Source organism: Denticeps clupeoides, chromosome 19, assembly GCF_900700375.1.
Source record: "Denticeps clupeoides chromosome 19, fDenClu1.1, whole genome shotgun sequence".
Classification (NCBI taxonomy): domain Eukaryota; kingdom Metazoa; phylum Chordata; class Actinopteri; order Clupeiformes; family Denticipitidae; genus Denticeps; species Denticeps clupeoides.
Window position 1 is genome coordinate 7562404 of NC_041725.1, and position 15266 is coordinate 7577669.

Here is a 15266-nt window from a genome sequence, read left to right on the forward strand (position 1 = left end):
GAAACGACTCATATGGCGAAAGCATGATTAAGCCATTCTATTATTTATTGTGAATTTATTTATTGCCCGATTTCAGAAATTGATTTAGATTCATATCTAAAGACTCGGGTTTTCTTAATAAATGTAAACCTGCATGCTTCAGGTCTTGAAAACCAGTGTCTGTCGCATCAATGTTGACTTGACATCTCAATCAAGAACCAATGTTTTGGTTTTTTTTGTCATTGCACAGCACACGGTGCACATAACAAAATGTGTCCTCTGAATTGAACCCATCACCTTGTGACCAGTAGGCAGCCATGAATGGTGTGTGGGCACCAATGGTGTGGGGAAATGGCAAAAGTGGCACCTTTGATGCTTCAGGATTTGAACATTATGGAAAAAAAAAAAAACAACTTTTTTTTTTTAAACCACAAGGCCACCACTGCGCCCTGCAGACCTTCAGTCTGTGGCCTAGCGGGTAAGGAAACTGACCCGTTACTGAAAAAAGTAATCATAATAAAAACCTCATCCTGTCCCTATCTGCATTTCCAGCCACAGAAGGGACCTTTAACAATGAAACACAGGTGCCCTGAAGCAGATGTACCAAAAAAATCTTCTTTACTTAACAGAAGCATGTGTACATGTTCAGATTTACATGATAGTTTGATAATAGGAATGACATAACGGTAAAAATGTACTTGATCTGTTCTCTCTTCGTTAACCTTCATTTACACTTTTGGGGAACAGTGATGCCACTTTGCCAGGGGTGTGTACCTGTGCATGTTTTGTTCCTGACATCAATCCCAAAGACTGTTGGGATAGGATCCCGTTTCGCCATTCTGTTTTAAAAGGTAGGATTATGGAATGGAGGGAATACCCCAGATCAGTAAACCCATGAAGAGGGCATATGCTTGCAAATTAGCATGGGTGATGAGCATGAAGCATGAAAGAAAAAAGAACACAATATCAACTTCATTTTCTGGCACCAGTGATTTTTCTTCTTTTAATTACAAAGAACCCACAGTGACAAAATAGAACCATAACAGGAAGAAAAGTGACAACCATGACGACTGTAACAAGACCTGCAATGTGGCAATAAAGGCTTTCTTCTTCTCTTTTTTAAAATACTGTAATAGTTATAATTTAAATGTGATGACACAAGCTGTGCCGCAGGAAAAGACAAAAAACTAAATCATAAACAAAATAACGTAAACAAGTATATAAAAATATGACATTGGATTCATATCAACAATTGAGGATCAGCGGGAGCAGTATTTACAGAAAGAAGGCAATATATACCAATATTTACAGACAAACGTTAAGGACTTCTTTCACAGACGGGTCGTAGGGCACGTACAATGAACAGATTTCGTTTTTTAAACCGGGCTTCCACCGCAATTTTGCTCGGACCACGACCAAGGAGAAAGAACGGACTATTCCAATTTAGAAGGAATGTAAACCTCAAGACAATATTTTTTTCTTTGTTTAATAATATTGAAAAATGAAATGACAAGCTATGAACAGGTCTGACATCTTCCTTGTGGCGTCCGCAGAGCCTCGCTGTTCTATCGCTGCATGTGAGTATCGCTGAGTATTTGCTGGTACTCTAGTTGATCAGATTGGCTATTGGTCAGCATTGTGAGTATGTGTGTTCAGTGTGGTGTCACAGTTTAGGGATAATCAAAGCATAATCTACACCTCGTCATGGGTGACATCATAAAACACCATACATTCATTTCCACAGAATTGCAGCGTGATAGTTGCATCCAGACAGCTGTTCTCAAACTGCATGATGGGGACACGAAGAGCTGGATCTAGATCTTTCTGCGTCATTTCTGAGAACCCAGAGGACCTAACTTGATTAGATGGTTTGCCAGGCATTAAAACACCGTCCTAAGCTCCTGACCTAACCTAAGCTGTAACAGTGCACCATCTGTCTGTATGCTAAATGTGTCAGAACGTGCGCACACATACACACAATTACAATGCATACTAAAGACACCAAGGACAGGCTACAGCTCCAACGTTATCCATGCAACCCGTACGTGAAATGCATAGTTACATGATCCACCTAGTCTTGTTCCCCATTCCTCAAGCCAATTCTGGAAATTAAGACAATCTCAATAGCAATGAGCTGCTACACTTGGACAGGTCAAAACAACAGGAAAAAAAAAAAAATCGCATTTATAAATTAAGTGCTGTAAAATGAACTAAAATCAAAAACATAAATACTGTACACAAAGATTACGCTGACAACAGGCAACCTACAGGCAACGCACTACACTGTCATTCTATGTAGTGGAATCTTTTCCTTTCGAGTAGAAAAAATATATGATAATAAAATAAATGATTATGTGTCAAGTCAAATGTGATTCTGTAAGACAGTGGAGAGATGAACTCTCACAAAAAAAAAAAAATTGTGTATGAGTGTAACATAGTTATACGCAGGTACCCTCGCCTCATATTGCACATAATAATAATTATTTTTGTTAATGTTACCGCTCTCTCTCTCCTATAGTTCATATTTGTGATTAAATAAAAACATCTTCATTTCTGTAGACTCAAATCACAGTCTTAAAACAACCAGTAGTTGACCACTGCGCTGATGCCTGAAATGTGATGACCTCATGATGTGAAAGAATGGGAGCAGGTCCACGTTTTTCCAATTGTCTTCATCCCTTGCCACTTCTCTGGACTGCACCTCACCCCTCGTTTCCTGCAAGGCCTTCACCTCAGTCTTGTCTTCCTGCCATCCGTGGAAATCAATAAATTGACCAAAAAGGTTTTCTTCCAAAGGTGTTGTCACCATTGCTTTCCTCAAACCCTTTAATTCGCTCCTCTGTTTTTGAGAAAAAAACAAGTATGGCTTCACTGCCCTTGTTGAAAGTCTGTAGCTTCAGCACAATACAGACCCCACATGGGACATCACAAGCAGGGCGAAACATACACCACGGAAGTAAAAGACAGTCAGTAAAGCAAGTCAGAACCACAAAAAGATTCAAAACCACAAAACAATGCTGAGCGGAACAAAGAAAAATCTTGATTGAAGCAACCCCTTTTTCTCCATTCCCCCCTAAAGTTGGACACATCCATGCAAAAAAAAAAAAGGAACAGAGGCAAGAGCGGAGAACATTTAAAGTAGAGGAAAGGGTGGGGTTTGGTAGGAGAGTGGCAGTGTGCGGGTCCAGCTGCTGGCAGTTACGGTGGGCGGACTTGAGCCCTGAAGCGGGCAGGGACTGGTCACACCCTCCACAGGAGCAGGTGGTTAGTGCTGTCATCCCTCCCTACTGTCTCGCTGCTATTGGTCAGCCGGAAGTCCTCGTAGCCGTCGCCGCCACTAATGACCAGCAGGTTGGACTTGATGGGCAGGTAGGTGGAGGTACGTTGACGGGCAGAGTCTCGCCTCTGCAGACCCCCGCTGCCCCTCTCTGTGCTCTGGGTGGTGTTACCTAGGTGACAGAATGGTTCAAATGTACAAATTTTGCATAAAAGGAAGCCTGACATTTGAAATCAATGCATATAATTTAATGATCTGAATGTACTAGTACCAGCCATCCTCAGTATATTGCTATAATTTCTATAATCACACTGGGGTACCAGTCCCAACAGGTGCATCAGTGTTATTTTCCCACCTACCCGTCTCATTCTGAGTGGGGAAGTTGACACTGAACCCCTCTGGCAGCTCAATGGAGGTGAGGAAGCGAACGTGTCCCGTGTGGCCATGAGCCGACCCCATGGGCTGGAGGGGTGACCGCAAAACGCCGGGGGCCGTGCTGGAGGTGACAGAGGGGATGGCCAGCGTCAGGATCACCCCGGCGCTGGTGCCGATCCATAAGAGGTCTTTACAAGCCAGCAGGGCAGTGATGCGCAGGCAGGCAGCCTTGTGCTGCCGGATAATTGCATCTGAGCCTGGAAGGGAGAGACCGAGATGAATTTTTCACAGTCTGAAGGAAAGAAACACCCATTGTGTTAACAGATTAACTAAATTGCTTCACTTTACAGGCACTTTCTGAGCTAATTCAACCACCCCGGCCTCAGGCATAACAGTATTGTACATGTTCTGTATATCTTTGTAATCTTTCTTGGAAATGCCTTCCTGTTGCTTATGCGTTTAACAATGATTTGGAAACTAAATCAAACCCAAAGGCTCCAAAATGAAAACAGTCAAGTTTCGCTCCAGTAAATTAGCATTAGATAACTTCAAATAGCACTCCCAGAAGCACAAAATGAAGCACTTACCAGCAAGCATTTTGTGTACGGCCGGAGCTACATCCACCTCAGTGAGGCTCTCATAGGTGGAGGCATGGTAGAGGCGGACCTGGGCACTTCCCTGCAGGGCGATCCACACACCGTGGCCGTAGCTCACCATGCTGGTCACACAGCGGTTGCTGTCCTGGCCCACCTGAAATGAGTGCTGTGGATGCACAGACAAAAAAAATTCACACAAGATCTGTCAGTCAGTCACACACAAATGTTTTTAATCGGAAAAATGACTGACAGGGAGTAGATCCAAACCAAACCAACCAAACCGATAGGGTTTGATTAGCTGTGGTATTTTTCTGCTGTGACCGCTGGTCGGCCGCATGGTCTTCTAAGGTCTTAAACTTGTTTGGCATGTTCCAGAGCGGTTAGTTAATCTGCTACTAAATTGGATAATTATGGAGCCAGCGCACTCATCTCCAGTCGTGCTCTAATGCCAGCATGCTTTTTCTGTAAAATGTACCATAAATCTCCGATCTTTTACATTCTCCATGCCCCGCTCCGTAATCAAACGTTATCATGCGTGACATGGAGTAACACAGCACAGGAAAGATCCTAGTGCCTCATACTTACCTCCTGGGCCAGCGTGGTTGTGTTGATGATGAAGATGCGGTTCTGACAGCCACACCACAGCTTTCCTGCCACTGGAACCATTTTGGTCACTGGTCCACTGGGTGTGCCTAAGCTCAGTGTCTGTGAGTTCTGAGGATCCCAGAAACTACCTGAAATAATGAATAAATAATATATTCTATGAATTAAATCTCTCACAGACACAGATTTGAAGAACATAAGAACAAGTAGATGCCATTTGGCGAGGATAATTAAGAGTGGCTAATTTTAAAAGGTGTGTAGGTTTAGGAACGCAATATTTTCCTTGAATGCACAATTCTATGCCCTACGTGCAAGTTAATGTGTTGCTTTATTGACTTTTCCCAGTTTGAATCCTTTCGTTCCGATCACCACACAGCAGTAATGTGATGTGGGTCTCTGCTAATCCTCGGAAGGAAAATTGTTCAGCTGGTCGTAGTGTTCTCCAGCGACAAAGAATTCAGATGTTCACTACATTGAGTTCAAGATGATGTTTATGTGTCGGGGATGGTAATCATCATTGTAACATCATGTTCTCGGGAGTCATTCAACACAGAAACGCGATGAAAGAAGGAACAGCGATGACGCAGGCTTCTAACTCCACCTACCTGCCTCTCTCTGGTACACAATCACCTCGCCGTTAGCCAGCGACACAAAGACTTTGTTGTCCAAGTACCTATAAAAGCAACCAGAGAAGACTGTGTTGTTCCCCCCATTTATTCTGTTCTTAATATGAACAAGAAAAGGACTGTGACCTAGTTTTAATCCCCATTTTAGGAACGAAAAGTTCCTCTGGGTTAAAAAAGGATTAATTATAAACCAGAGCGGAAGTCCAGCTTATAAAAAATAATATCAATTAACCATTACATCTAGAACATTACATACAAACCTATACATTTCCTATAATATATATTTTTGTAGGTCAGTGCCACACTGGACTGAATACAGAGGCTGCGGTTAGCTGGGTCTTTTGAGGTACGTACAAGATGCACAGGATGGACGCGGAGTGTTGCATCTTCATGCTGTTTTTTCGGTTTCGGATATTGTCCGATGACTGGTACACATGGATGCTGTCAAAAGCCAGAAAAACTCACATGTAAGCATAAAACAAACTCTTTCTGTCTCTTACAGATACACAGACACTTCCCATGTTAATGCGGTCAGGGGCATGGGTGCCTTAACTAGCAATCCTCCTCACATCACTTATCATGCAAAGAGTCATGTAGGCACCCCCAACTGAGAACGTACCAGCCATCCTCAGTACCCAGCCACACAGAGCTCTGATAGGCCTCGGGGTCAATGCTCAGGAGGTCCTCCAGGCTCCCGCGGGTGAAGGAGCCCCGGCTGGAGCGTCGCATGGCTCGTCCGTCCACCGGGCTCTCACTGTTGAGTCTTGCTCCGCCAAAGGAACTTGAGACAGGAAACTCTGGCTCCTCCTCTGAGCTGGTGGTCTCGGTGGCCATGTCTTTAGTGCCTACTACTTCATCATCTACAAAGACGGACAAAGCACTGGTGAAATCTAAAGCAAAACGCAGGTACAGACATTTGGCATTGCTTTAAAATGTCCAACATAGAAATCCCTTTTTTGGTTCTCTAGGATGCAATCTGTAGATACTATTCACTTAATAGCTCAGAATTCACCCCTTTTATTTTTGAACATAGAAAGTGTATTTAAGGGCTTTTTTAGTCCATTAGATCACATTTTGTTTTCTAGGTAACAAAAAGATCACTCCCTGTTCTGTAATTGAACAAGTGTGAATGTATTTAGGTTCAAATCCAAAGGATGTGATGATCTCTTATGCGATATATGATATACAGATGGTGGTCACACGCTCGATCTTGTGTTGACCCTCAGTTTAACTATAGAAGATATAGTTACTCTTCCGCAATCTGAAATGGTCTCAGATCATTTCCTCATCGCTTTTAAAATATGTCTCAGACACAACAAACTCAATCCCCCTCGTTATAGAGACAAACGGACAATTACATCAAGTACGGCACAGAGGTTTATTAATACCTTACCAGAGTTATCAACGCTGATAAACTCACCATCAGACCCCGCTGAACTTGACCAAGCGACCAAATGTCTAGAATTAACACTGCGTAGTACGTTAGATATAGTCGCTCCCCTCAAAAGGAAGATAGTGAGAGATAAAAACTTAATTCCTTGGTATAATGATCACGCGCACTCGCTTAAGAAGACCGCCCGGAAATTAGAACGCAAATGGTGTCAAAGTAAATTAAACATATTCCGAATAGCTTGGAAGGAGAGCCTACTTAACTATAAGAAGGCTCTTAGCGCGGCTCGATCAACGTATCTGTCCTCGTTAATAGACAAAAACAAGCAGTCATTAGACCCCTGATTAAAAAGCCGGATCTTGATCGCAGTCAGCTTTCAAATTATAGACCGATATCCAACCTTCCGTTCATATCAAAAATCTTAGAAAAAGTTGTAGCCCAGCAGCTGAGCACATACCTAGACTGTAACAATATCCATGAAGTATATCAATCAGGATTTAGACCCCATCATAGCACTGAGACAGCGCTGGTTAAAGTGGTTAATGACCTGCTGTTGGCCTCTGATCAGGGACGCATCTCGCTGCTTGTCCTGCTTGATCTGAGTGCAGCGTTTGACACTATTGATCACGCTATTCTCCTTGCCAGGTTAGAGAATGTTATCGGGATTAAGGGAACAGCCCTTGAATGGTTCAGATCATATTTGACCAACCGATATCAGTTTGTGGACATCAATGGTGTTTCGTCTTCACATAGTAAAGTAGAGTTTGGTGTTCCACAAGGTTCTGTCCTAGGTCCGTTTTCTCTATACATGTTACCTTTAGGCGACGTCATCCGTAAACACTGTATTAGCTTTCATTGCTACGCTGACGACACACAGCTGTATCTGTCAGCAATGCCAGACCAGAGGCAGCAGCTGAACAAAATAGAGAATTGTCTGAAGGACATTAGACAGTGGATGCTCACCAACTTTCTCCTGTTAAACCCTGACAAGACAGAAGCGCTTGTACTTGGGCCTCAAGCAGCCAGGCATAAACTGGCTGACTACACAAAAACCCTGGATAGCCTTTCTATCTCACCGAGTATTGAAGTGAAGGATCTAGGTATCATCATTGATGCAGGTCTCTCATTCAGTTCGCACGTAGATAATGTCACTAGAATAGCATTCTTTCACCTTAGAAATATTGCGAAAATAAGAAATATCATTTCAATGCATGATGCAGAAAAGTTGGTCCATGCATTTATTACATCAAGGTTAGATTACTGCAATGCATTATTGTCTGGATGCTCTAGTAGGTGCATGAGTAAACTCCAGCTAGTACAGAATGCTGCAGCCAGAGTTCTAACCAGAACCAGGAAATTTGACCACATCACCCCAGTCTTACAGTCACTGCACTGGTTACCCATCAAATTTAGGATTGACTACAATCCTACTTTTAACCTATAAAGCTCTAAATGGTCTCGCCCCACAGTACCTGAGGGAACTTTTGGTTCCTTACGAACCGCCACGCCCCCTTCGATCAATGGGTGCGGGGTCACTACTGGTACCAAAGGTGCAGAAGGTCACAGCTGGGAGCAGATCCTTCTCCTCCGCAGTTGTGGAACAGCTTGCCTGTCAGTGTCCGGGATTCAGACACAGTCTCAGTGTTTAAATCCAATCTCAAAACCTATCTGTTTTCTCTGGCTTTTTGCTAAAGTCCTAGACCCTTCATTTCACTTGATTTTGACGCAGTGTCAATTATAAAGTCCAGTTTATCACAGAGTCCCCCTGTTAGACACAGACAAAGTTAAATTCACCAGTTAGGCTGTCCTAGTTAGGGTACCGGGCCACTGTAGCACCGATATACCACTATAACCACATATTTCAGTATCGGTCGTACAGTGCAACCGGAACACGGAATCAAGCACCCAGACTACTGGCAGATCCCAGTGATCAGACCAGCAAATAAATCCTGGTTCCTGACAACTGCTTTACAAGGACAAAACATGAAACAAACCAGAGGGTCACCACAGCCACCACCACCGTTACAACTACAGCTTCAGGGATCTTCAAATGGACCAGTAACATCATTATGGACACGTAATCTAGACCATGACACTGAATACATCCGGGACTTCTCCAACCCTACAACCGTAGGACTTATCATTATATCATATCAAACCCTGCACTGACACCATTTGCAGGCTCACTCTACCCTGGAAGGGGGTCCCTCTCTGTATCACTCCTTCCCAAGGTTTCTTCCTCTCTTTTTTTTTTCTCTCTCCTAGAGTTTTTTTTGTGTGGAGTTTTTCCTTGTGTGCAGAAGGGTCAAGTGTGGGGGGTGTCAACTGTAAGGCCTGTCAAAGCCCATTGAGACATACTGTATGTGATTTTGGGCTATATAAGAAATAAATGTTGTTGTTGATGTTGACAAAATTGTTGGTAACCTCCAGTCAATGAAAAAAAACAAAAAAAATCACAATGGTCACAGAAATAACTTTAATCTGACAAAAGTAATAATAAAGGTTATTTCTCAATAATATGTGCAACTGTAGTCACAGGAACATCTAGCTGCTTAGAGATTGTCTAATAGCCTTTACCGTTAACATGCTTGTCTATAGTTTTCTTTCTAATCTCCTGAGACATCTCTGGTCAATGTTGAGTGTGGTACACACCATGTCACCAAACAACACAGTGACTACCTGGAGCCCTATATATAGGCCCACTGATTACAAGATTGTAGACGCCTGTGATTATCAAAGTTATTTCTGTGACAATTGTGAGTTTTTCTTGACCGAAGGGTACTAACAATTCTGTCCACGTCTGTGATATATCTTGCTCTCGCTCTGAAGCAGGAACTCACTGCCAAAGCTGGATGAGATGGTGGAGTGGCTGGCCTGGCTCTGCAGTGTGGAGGAGGGGCTGGGCGAGTCTTCGTCATCCGTGTCGTCACTGTCAAATGGCACTGGCTCTCGGGTGGCTGTGGCCGGTGGCTCGTTGAGCTCCAGTGATGAGCCGGAGATGGAGATGTGGAGCTGCTGCTGTGGGGCTGGTGGAGCTGCAGTTGGGGGCTCCAGAGCTGCTGCAGGCTCAGTTCTTTCTCTGTAACACAAACATATCATACGCTCATAATTTAATCATCCTATTGAATGATATATAAATGCCTTCCATGTTGGTGTATCTGACAGAACAGAAACTGAGCAGAGAAGATCAGGTGCATTCTGGGAACTACATGCCAACTGACCTGCCCTTAAGGCCGGGGACGGCAGCAATGCAAATGATGCGAGCAGAGCAGACAGCGATGCAGGCCTCCACTGTGGGCTCGTCTCTGATATTGAGCAAACAGACCTGCCCCACGTAGCCATCACTGTTACACACCCACACCTCATATGTGTTCTCTGGAGAGCTGTGGCTGGGAGATGCACATGAGAACTGAAGAAGAAGAAAAGAGATGACACTATTAAGCAGTGTGTGAAACAGCTTGTTCATTATTTTATTATTACTGATGCTCTTGCACTGACCTGCATGCCACTACGGGTCTTCATGATGGGGATGGCCTTCAGGAACTCTGGGTCCCATTGGTCTTTGTTCATGGCTTTCAGAGGAAGGATTTTAGGCATAAAATGTGAACTTTAGAGACAAAGATCATTCCTTTTGTCATATTTCTTGTCATTGGTGTCATGTCTTTCCTTTGTTATCACTGCAATGCTAACCTAGACCCAGCCATGCTAGGTTTGGAGAACATTACTTAGGTTACATGAACATTTAGTCAGTGGAGTACACACACAATGGGTAAGTAAACTCACCCAGCTTCTTCTTGGCCTCCTCGAACGCCTGCTCGAAGTTGCTGCGTGCCTCAGGACTGTTGAACTCGAAGATGAAGGTGCCCTCAGCTGAGGCGGTGGTCAGTTCCACTTTGGTGGGTAGGAAGGTCATGCTGAAGGCCAGTGATTGCTTCTCCGCCAGCTCCCTATGTACCGAGGCCATCAGGTCCTTAATCACATCATCCAGACTCTGCAGAAAAAGGCACATTTCTCACCCTTCTCACTCAGTCTTACATGTTTTTTAGGAGTTTGTTACTGTTAGTATTGCTTAAGAAGATAGGAAACTGTAACTATAATGTAATGGCAATGTGTGCATACAAACAAAAGAAAGAATTATTGAAGTTTATGTACAGACCTGATGGGGAAAACTGAGTGTCTCTGACAGCTTGCTTATCTGGCCTAAAGTGCTGAGGTCCTCATCCAGTCGGCTGATGGTTTTCTGGATGTTCTCTCTGTTGGTGGCCTGGTTGGAGCCTAAAAGACAAATATGTTTTACTCATAAAATTCTGCAGCATTTAAATTCAACTATAAAAATCACAGCATTAAGTCAGATGAGGAAACTGAAATCTGTTCAAATAACTGAACCAGACACATCAATCAGCATATCAACATGCCAATCACGCCTGCTACCTTTCACCATCTCCACATCCTCCAGTGGCAGCTTCCAAAGGAACTTGTATTTACTTGATGTGTCAATCACACTGGCAGCTGAATACCTGAAAAGGACGAGGAAAAAAAGACTGTTGACTGTGATGTGATTTAATTGCACAGTCCTAAAATATACACTAGAGGGCGGTATGCATTCTGACAAATGTGTTTTGGAGAGCAGCTCTGTGGGACTGTACAGACATCACGAACATCCCACTGCACGCACTAATGTCCAGGGTCAGACTGTGTGCATATGCCATAAGTGTGTATATACTAATATATGGCATGTTAAGTTATGTCTGTGTGTGCATGTGTAAGGCAGATATATATACAGAAAGTGTGTGAGAGTCAGTATACACAAATGTGTGTGAGCCTACAGTACACTTCAGAGCATCTGTGTATATTAGTGATATGTGTGCGGTATGTTCAGTATGTCTCTGTTTGCATATGAAAATATCTATTTACATCAGTGTCTTGATTGATACTCATTTCTTATTGGCTGGCAGGTATACACTAAAGAAAAAGAGGCATGTTGGAGGATGCCAGAAATGTATAATCAAGTACGTGTGTAAAAATGTGAATGTGCTTGTGTATATGTGTGAGGCATGTGTTGCTCACAGGCTCATGGAGCTGCGGCGTAGAGAACCTGACTTCCTCTTTAGTGTGGTGCAGATGAGCAGATCGCTGAACAAGAACAGAGAACGATCCTTCTTCCCTCCAACGGACTTCTATGCAGAGAGAGAGAGAGAGAGAGAGAGAGAGAGACAGAGGGCACGAAGAGATTAGGACAAGATTAGTGCGTGAGCTCAGAAAACACTTTTACTAAAAGCACCTTTACAGAACACACACATAATATCCAGTATATTCCTTAACAGCAGCAGATTAAAGGATTGCCTCTAACGCTACATCCTAAAATTGGAAACATTTATTTCATCTGAAAAGGCTACTTTAGCAACTAAGACGATGATTATGTGAATACAAAGAGTATTATTATTGTTTATCCACAATAATAATAGACTGTATTCTAACATTTGAAATGCAAGTAAACATGCTTTTAACTAAAGGCCTAAAGGGGAAACTAACTCTTCATTCATCCTTCCCCCTGCAGTCAAGTGGGACAAAAATGAAGCCAGGTGCACTGCAGAAGCTATTGAGAAGTATTCAGTTGTAAAAATGAAACCCTTTCCCAAATGCATATTTCATTTTATTGGGCATTTTACTCATTTTATGATTTATGTGTGCAGTGGTAGCCTAGCGGTTAAGGAAGCGGCCCCGTATGCTGAAGCTTGCCGTTTCGAATCCCGATCCGCCAAGGTGCCACTGAGGTGCCCCTGAGCAAAGCACCGTCCCCACACACTGCTCCCCAGTTGCCTGTCATGGCTGCCCACTGCTCACCAATGATTAAAAGCAGAGGACACATATTGTTGTGCCACCGTGTGCTGTGCTGTGTATCACAATCACTTTTTTCACTTGAACTGATAAATTATCAGTATGTAACAATATTTGTCAAAAATGGTATAACAAAAAAAGTGAGGGCACATTATTTAGAGAGTCTCTTACCGCCTCCATCACCATCTCCTGCCTCAGGAATTTCCTCTGAGGATTCAAAATCTGTCAAGAAATATTAAAACCTATGAGCATTAACTCAAAACACATACACAGCACAGTGGACTCATACACACAAACCAATCATTACAGCATGTACTGTATTGAGCAACAATGTTAAGCCAACACTCAGTTATTCATATTCTGCTTAAAAAAAAAAAAGATAATCAGAGAAAAGTCAGACAAACAGAAATAAATCTTCAGAAAGTCTAAAAACTTGCTCAGTACATTCCGTATTGCACGTTATAGGTTTTGAGGAGTTGTTCCAGTCTTAATAAATAAAATGTAAATGTATTGTAAATAAACCAACATGCCACAATAATAATGCAAGTAAACAGCTTTTAACTAAATAACTCAAAGAGAAATTGAAATGCAAATTCTTCATCCCCATATGATGTGATGTGGCAGAGAGACACTTCACATCACCGGGTTTTGCTATTTTGTGTGTAGTAAGTGTGTGCACGCTCACATGCTCCACTCCTTCTATGTGCGCTTCGATCTCCTGCATGACACGAGTCTCTCGTTCCACCTCCTCAGCGCTGCGCCTCCCCTTGTTGATACGCTCTGCCAGGCGCTTGATGTTCTTCTGAGCGTCCAGCAGAAAGTGGTGGTCTGGATGGTCCTCTGGAGTGTGTTTCAACAAGTCCTATGAGCAAGACACACGTACAAACCTTTAGCTTTTTAGCTTTGGGGACCTCAATCCTCACCTTTTTCTGGCTTTATCAAGCAACTAGAAACCCAGCTGCTCACCTTGACCAGCAGCTCATATCGGGGGATGCGCTGAACAGGCTTGATCATGAGGTCAGCCAGAGCCTGCTTCTCCTTATTCTCACGCATGCTTTGCTGAGGTGAAAGAAAAGAAAAGAGAGAAAAATGAAATCACTTAAAGAAAGAAAGACACCAGGGTCAATATAAAGGGGGAAGCTTTGAGAACAACATTCTCACAGTCAAATTCATAAATCTGATGCTGACAAACTGTCCAAATAAATAATCATCAGAATGATCATTATTCAAATGAGATATGTTACTGCTGGACAGTCTCACATATATAAGAATGACATCGGTACTAATGTGTGTGAGTAAGCATGAATAAGCCTCTCTTGGATGCTTTGTTTCACATAATAAGTCATACAATTGTATTTTCTTTTATTTACAGCACATAAAGATTCCTAATAACTGGGTCCTCTACTAGTATGTATGTATTATGTAGTAGTGTATAGTATATGGTATGGGTGGTAGTAGCCTAGTGGGTAACACACTCGCCTATGAACCATAAGACCCAGGTTCAAATCCAACTTTGTGTCCCTAAGCAAAACACTTAACCCTGAGTTGTGAGACTGTAGAGGGACTGTCCCTGTAACTACTAATTGTAAGTCACTCTGGATAAGGGTGTCTGGTAAATGCTGTAAATGTAGTATGCACTACGAGTGAGGTGGTAGTAGACTAATTAGTAAGACACTCGCCTAAGAACCAGACAACCACAAAGACCCAGGTTCCTGGGGGACGGTCACTGTAACTAATGATTGTAAGTCTCTCTGGATAAGAGTGTCTGATAAATGCCATAAATAAATGTATTTACAGCATGTCTCTGGGATTGTGGCCGGTATTTATTGACAGGACCAGCAGAGGGCGTCATAACACAGAGCTCACAGTACTGCAAAGAGCTCTCTACATACATCTCAACATCCATACAAATCAAATGCACAACCAATCAAGGCTGAAAGACCCTGAGAAACTGACCACCTCGATTCAGCCTTTTAACTCTTACTGACAAAAGGACAGCCATGAAAAATGCTCCTCGTTAAAAGCATGTTTTTTATCAAGTTTCTGTTCATAACTTTCTTTCGTCCGTTGACAGTCCATACAGAAACCAGCTCTGCACTTAGTGCCAAACTGACGCATCAGTAGGCACAGGCTGCCAGACGTTCAACAAGTGTCTGTTCCCAGTTACACTCCCAGATGAGAGGACTTGTGGGAAGTGCGTACATTTATACATTTTTCACTCACTTTCTCCCCCACATGTGCACTCACCTCCAGAAACTTCAGGAAAGCAGGTTTGGCCTCCTTGGCAACTCTCACAGCATCTTTGGCGTTCAGAAAGTTATCGATGTAAGCCGAATAAATATTAGCCAGGATCTCTTTGGAGAACTGTGAAGGAAAGCAATCTAAATATAAACTTCTATAAAATGCTTTATTGCCATTGCACATAACTTAATATTTAACATATATGATGCATATCATGTAAAATGTAAGAAATTCCCAACCAGACACTGCAGATGAACCCAGCTACCCACCGTAGAAGACTCACTAACATAAACCGAAGATGACAATAGCTGGATTAACTGGACAATAGCTCTACAGAGACA

General features: G+C 42.8%; 1 protein-coding gene across 1 annotated transcript in view; it reads right to left on the reverse strand.

Moving 5' to 3' along the window:
* Positions 1-979: 979 nt before the first annotated feature.
* Positions 980-15266, reverse strand: part of arhgef17 (Rho guanine nucleotide exchange factor (GEF) 17) — a 72743-nt gene continuing 58456 nt past the window's right edge. The window contains 18 exon segments of the mRNA XM_028961551.1: positions 980-3428; positions 3616-3888; positions 4219-4393; positions 4813-4961; positions 5436-5503; positions 5811-5897; positions 6076-6316; positions 9687-9925; positions 10068-10255; positions 10345-10418; positions 10630-10837; positions 11003-11121; positions 11278-11363; positions 11914-12023; positions 12856-12906; positions 13370-13546; positions 13651-13743; positions 14932-15048. Of these exon segments, the coding sequence (XP_028817384.1) occupies positions 3220-3428; positions 3616-3888; positions 4219-4393; positions 4813-4961; positions 5436-5503; positions 5811-5897; positions 6076-6316; positions 9687-9925; positions 10068-10255; positions 10345-10418; positions 10630-10837; positions 11003-11121; positions 11278-11363; positions 11914-12023; positions 12856-12906; positions 13370-13546; positions 13651-13743; positions 14932-15048 (2664 nt within the window). The 3' untranslated portion in view covers positions 980-3219.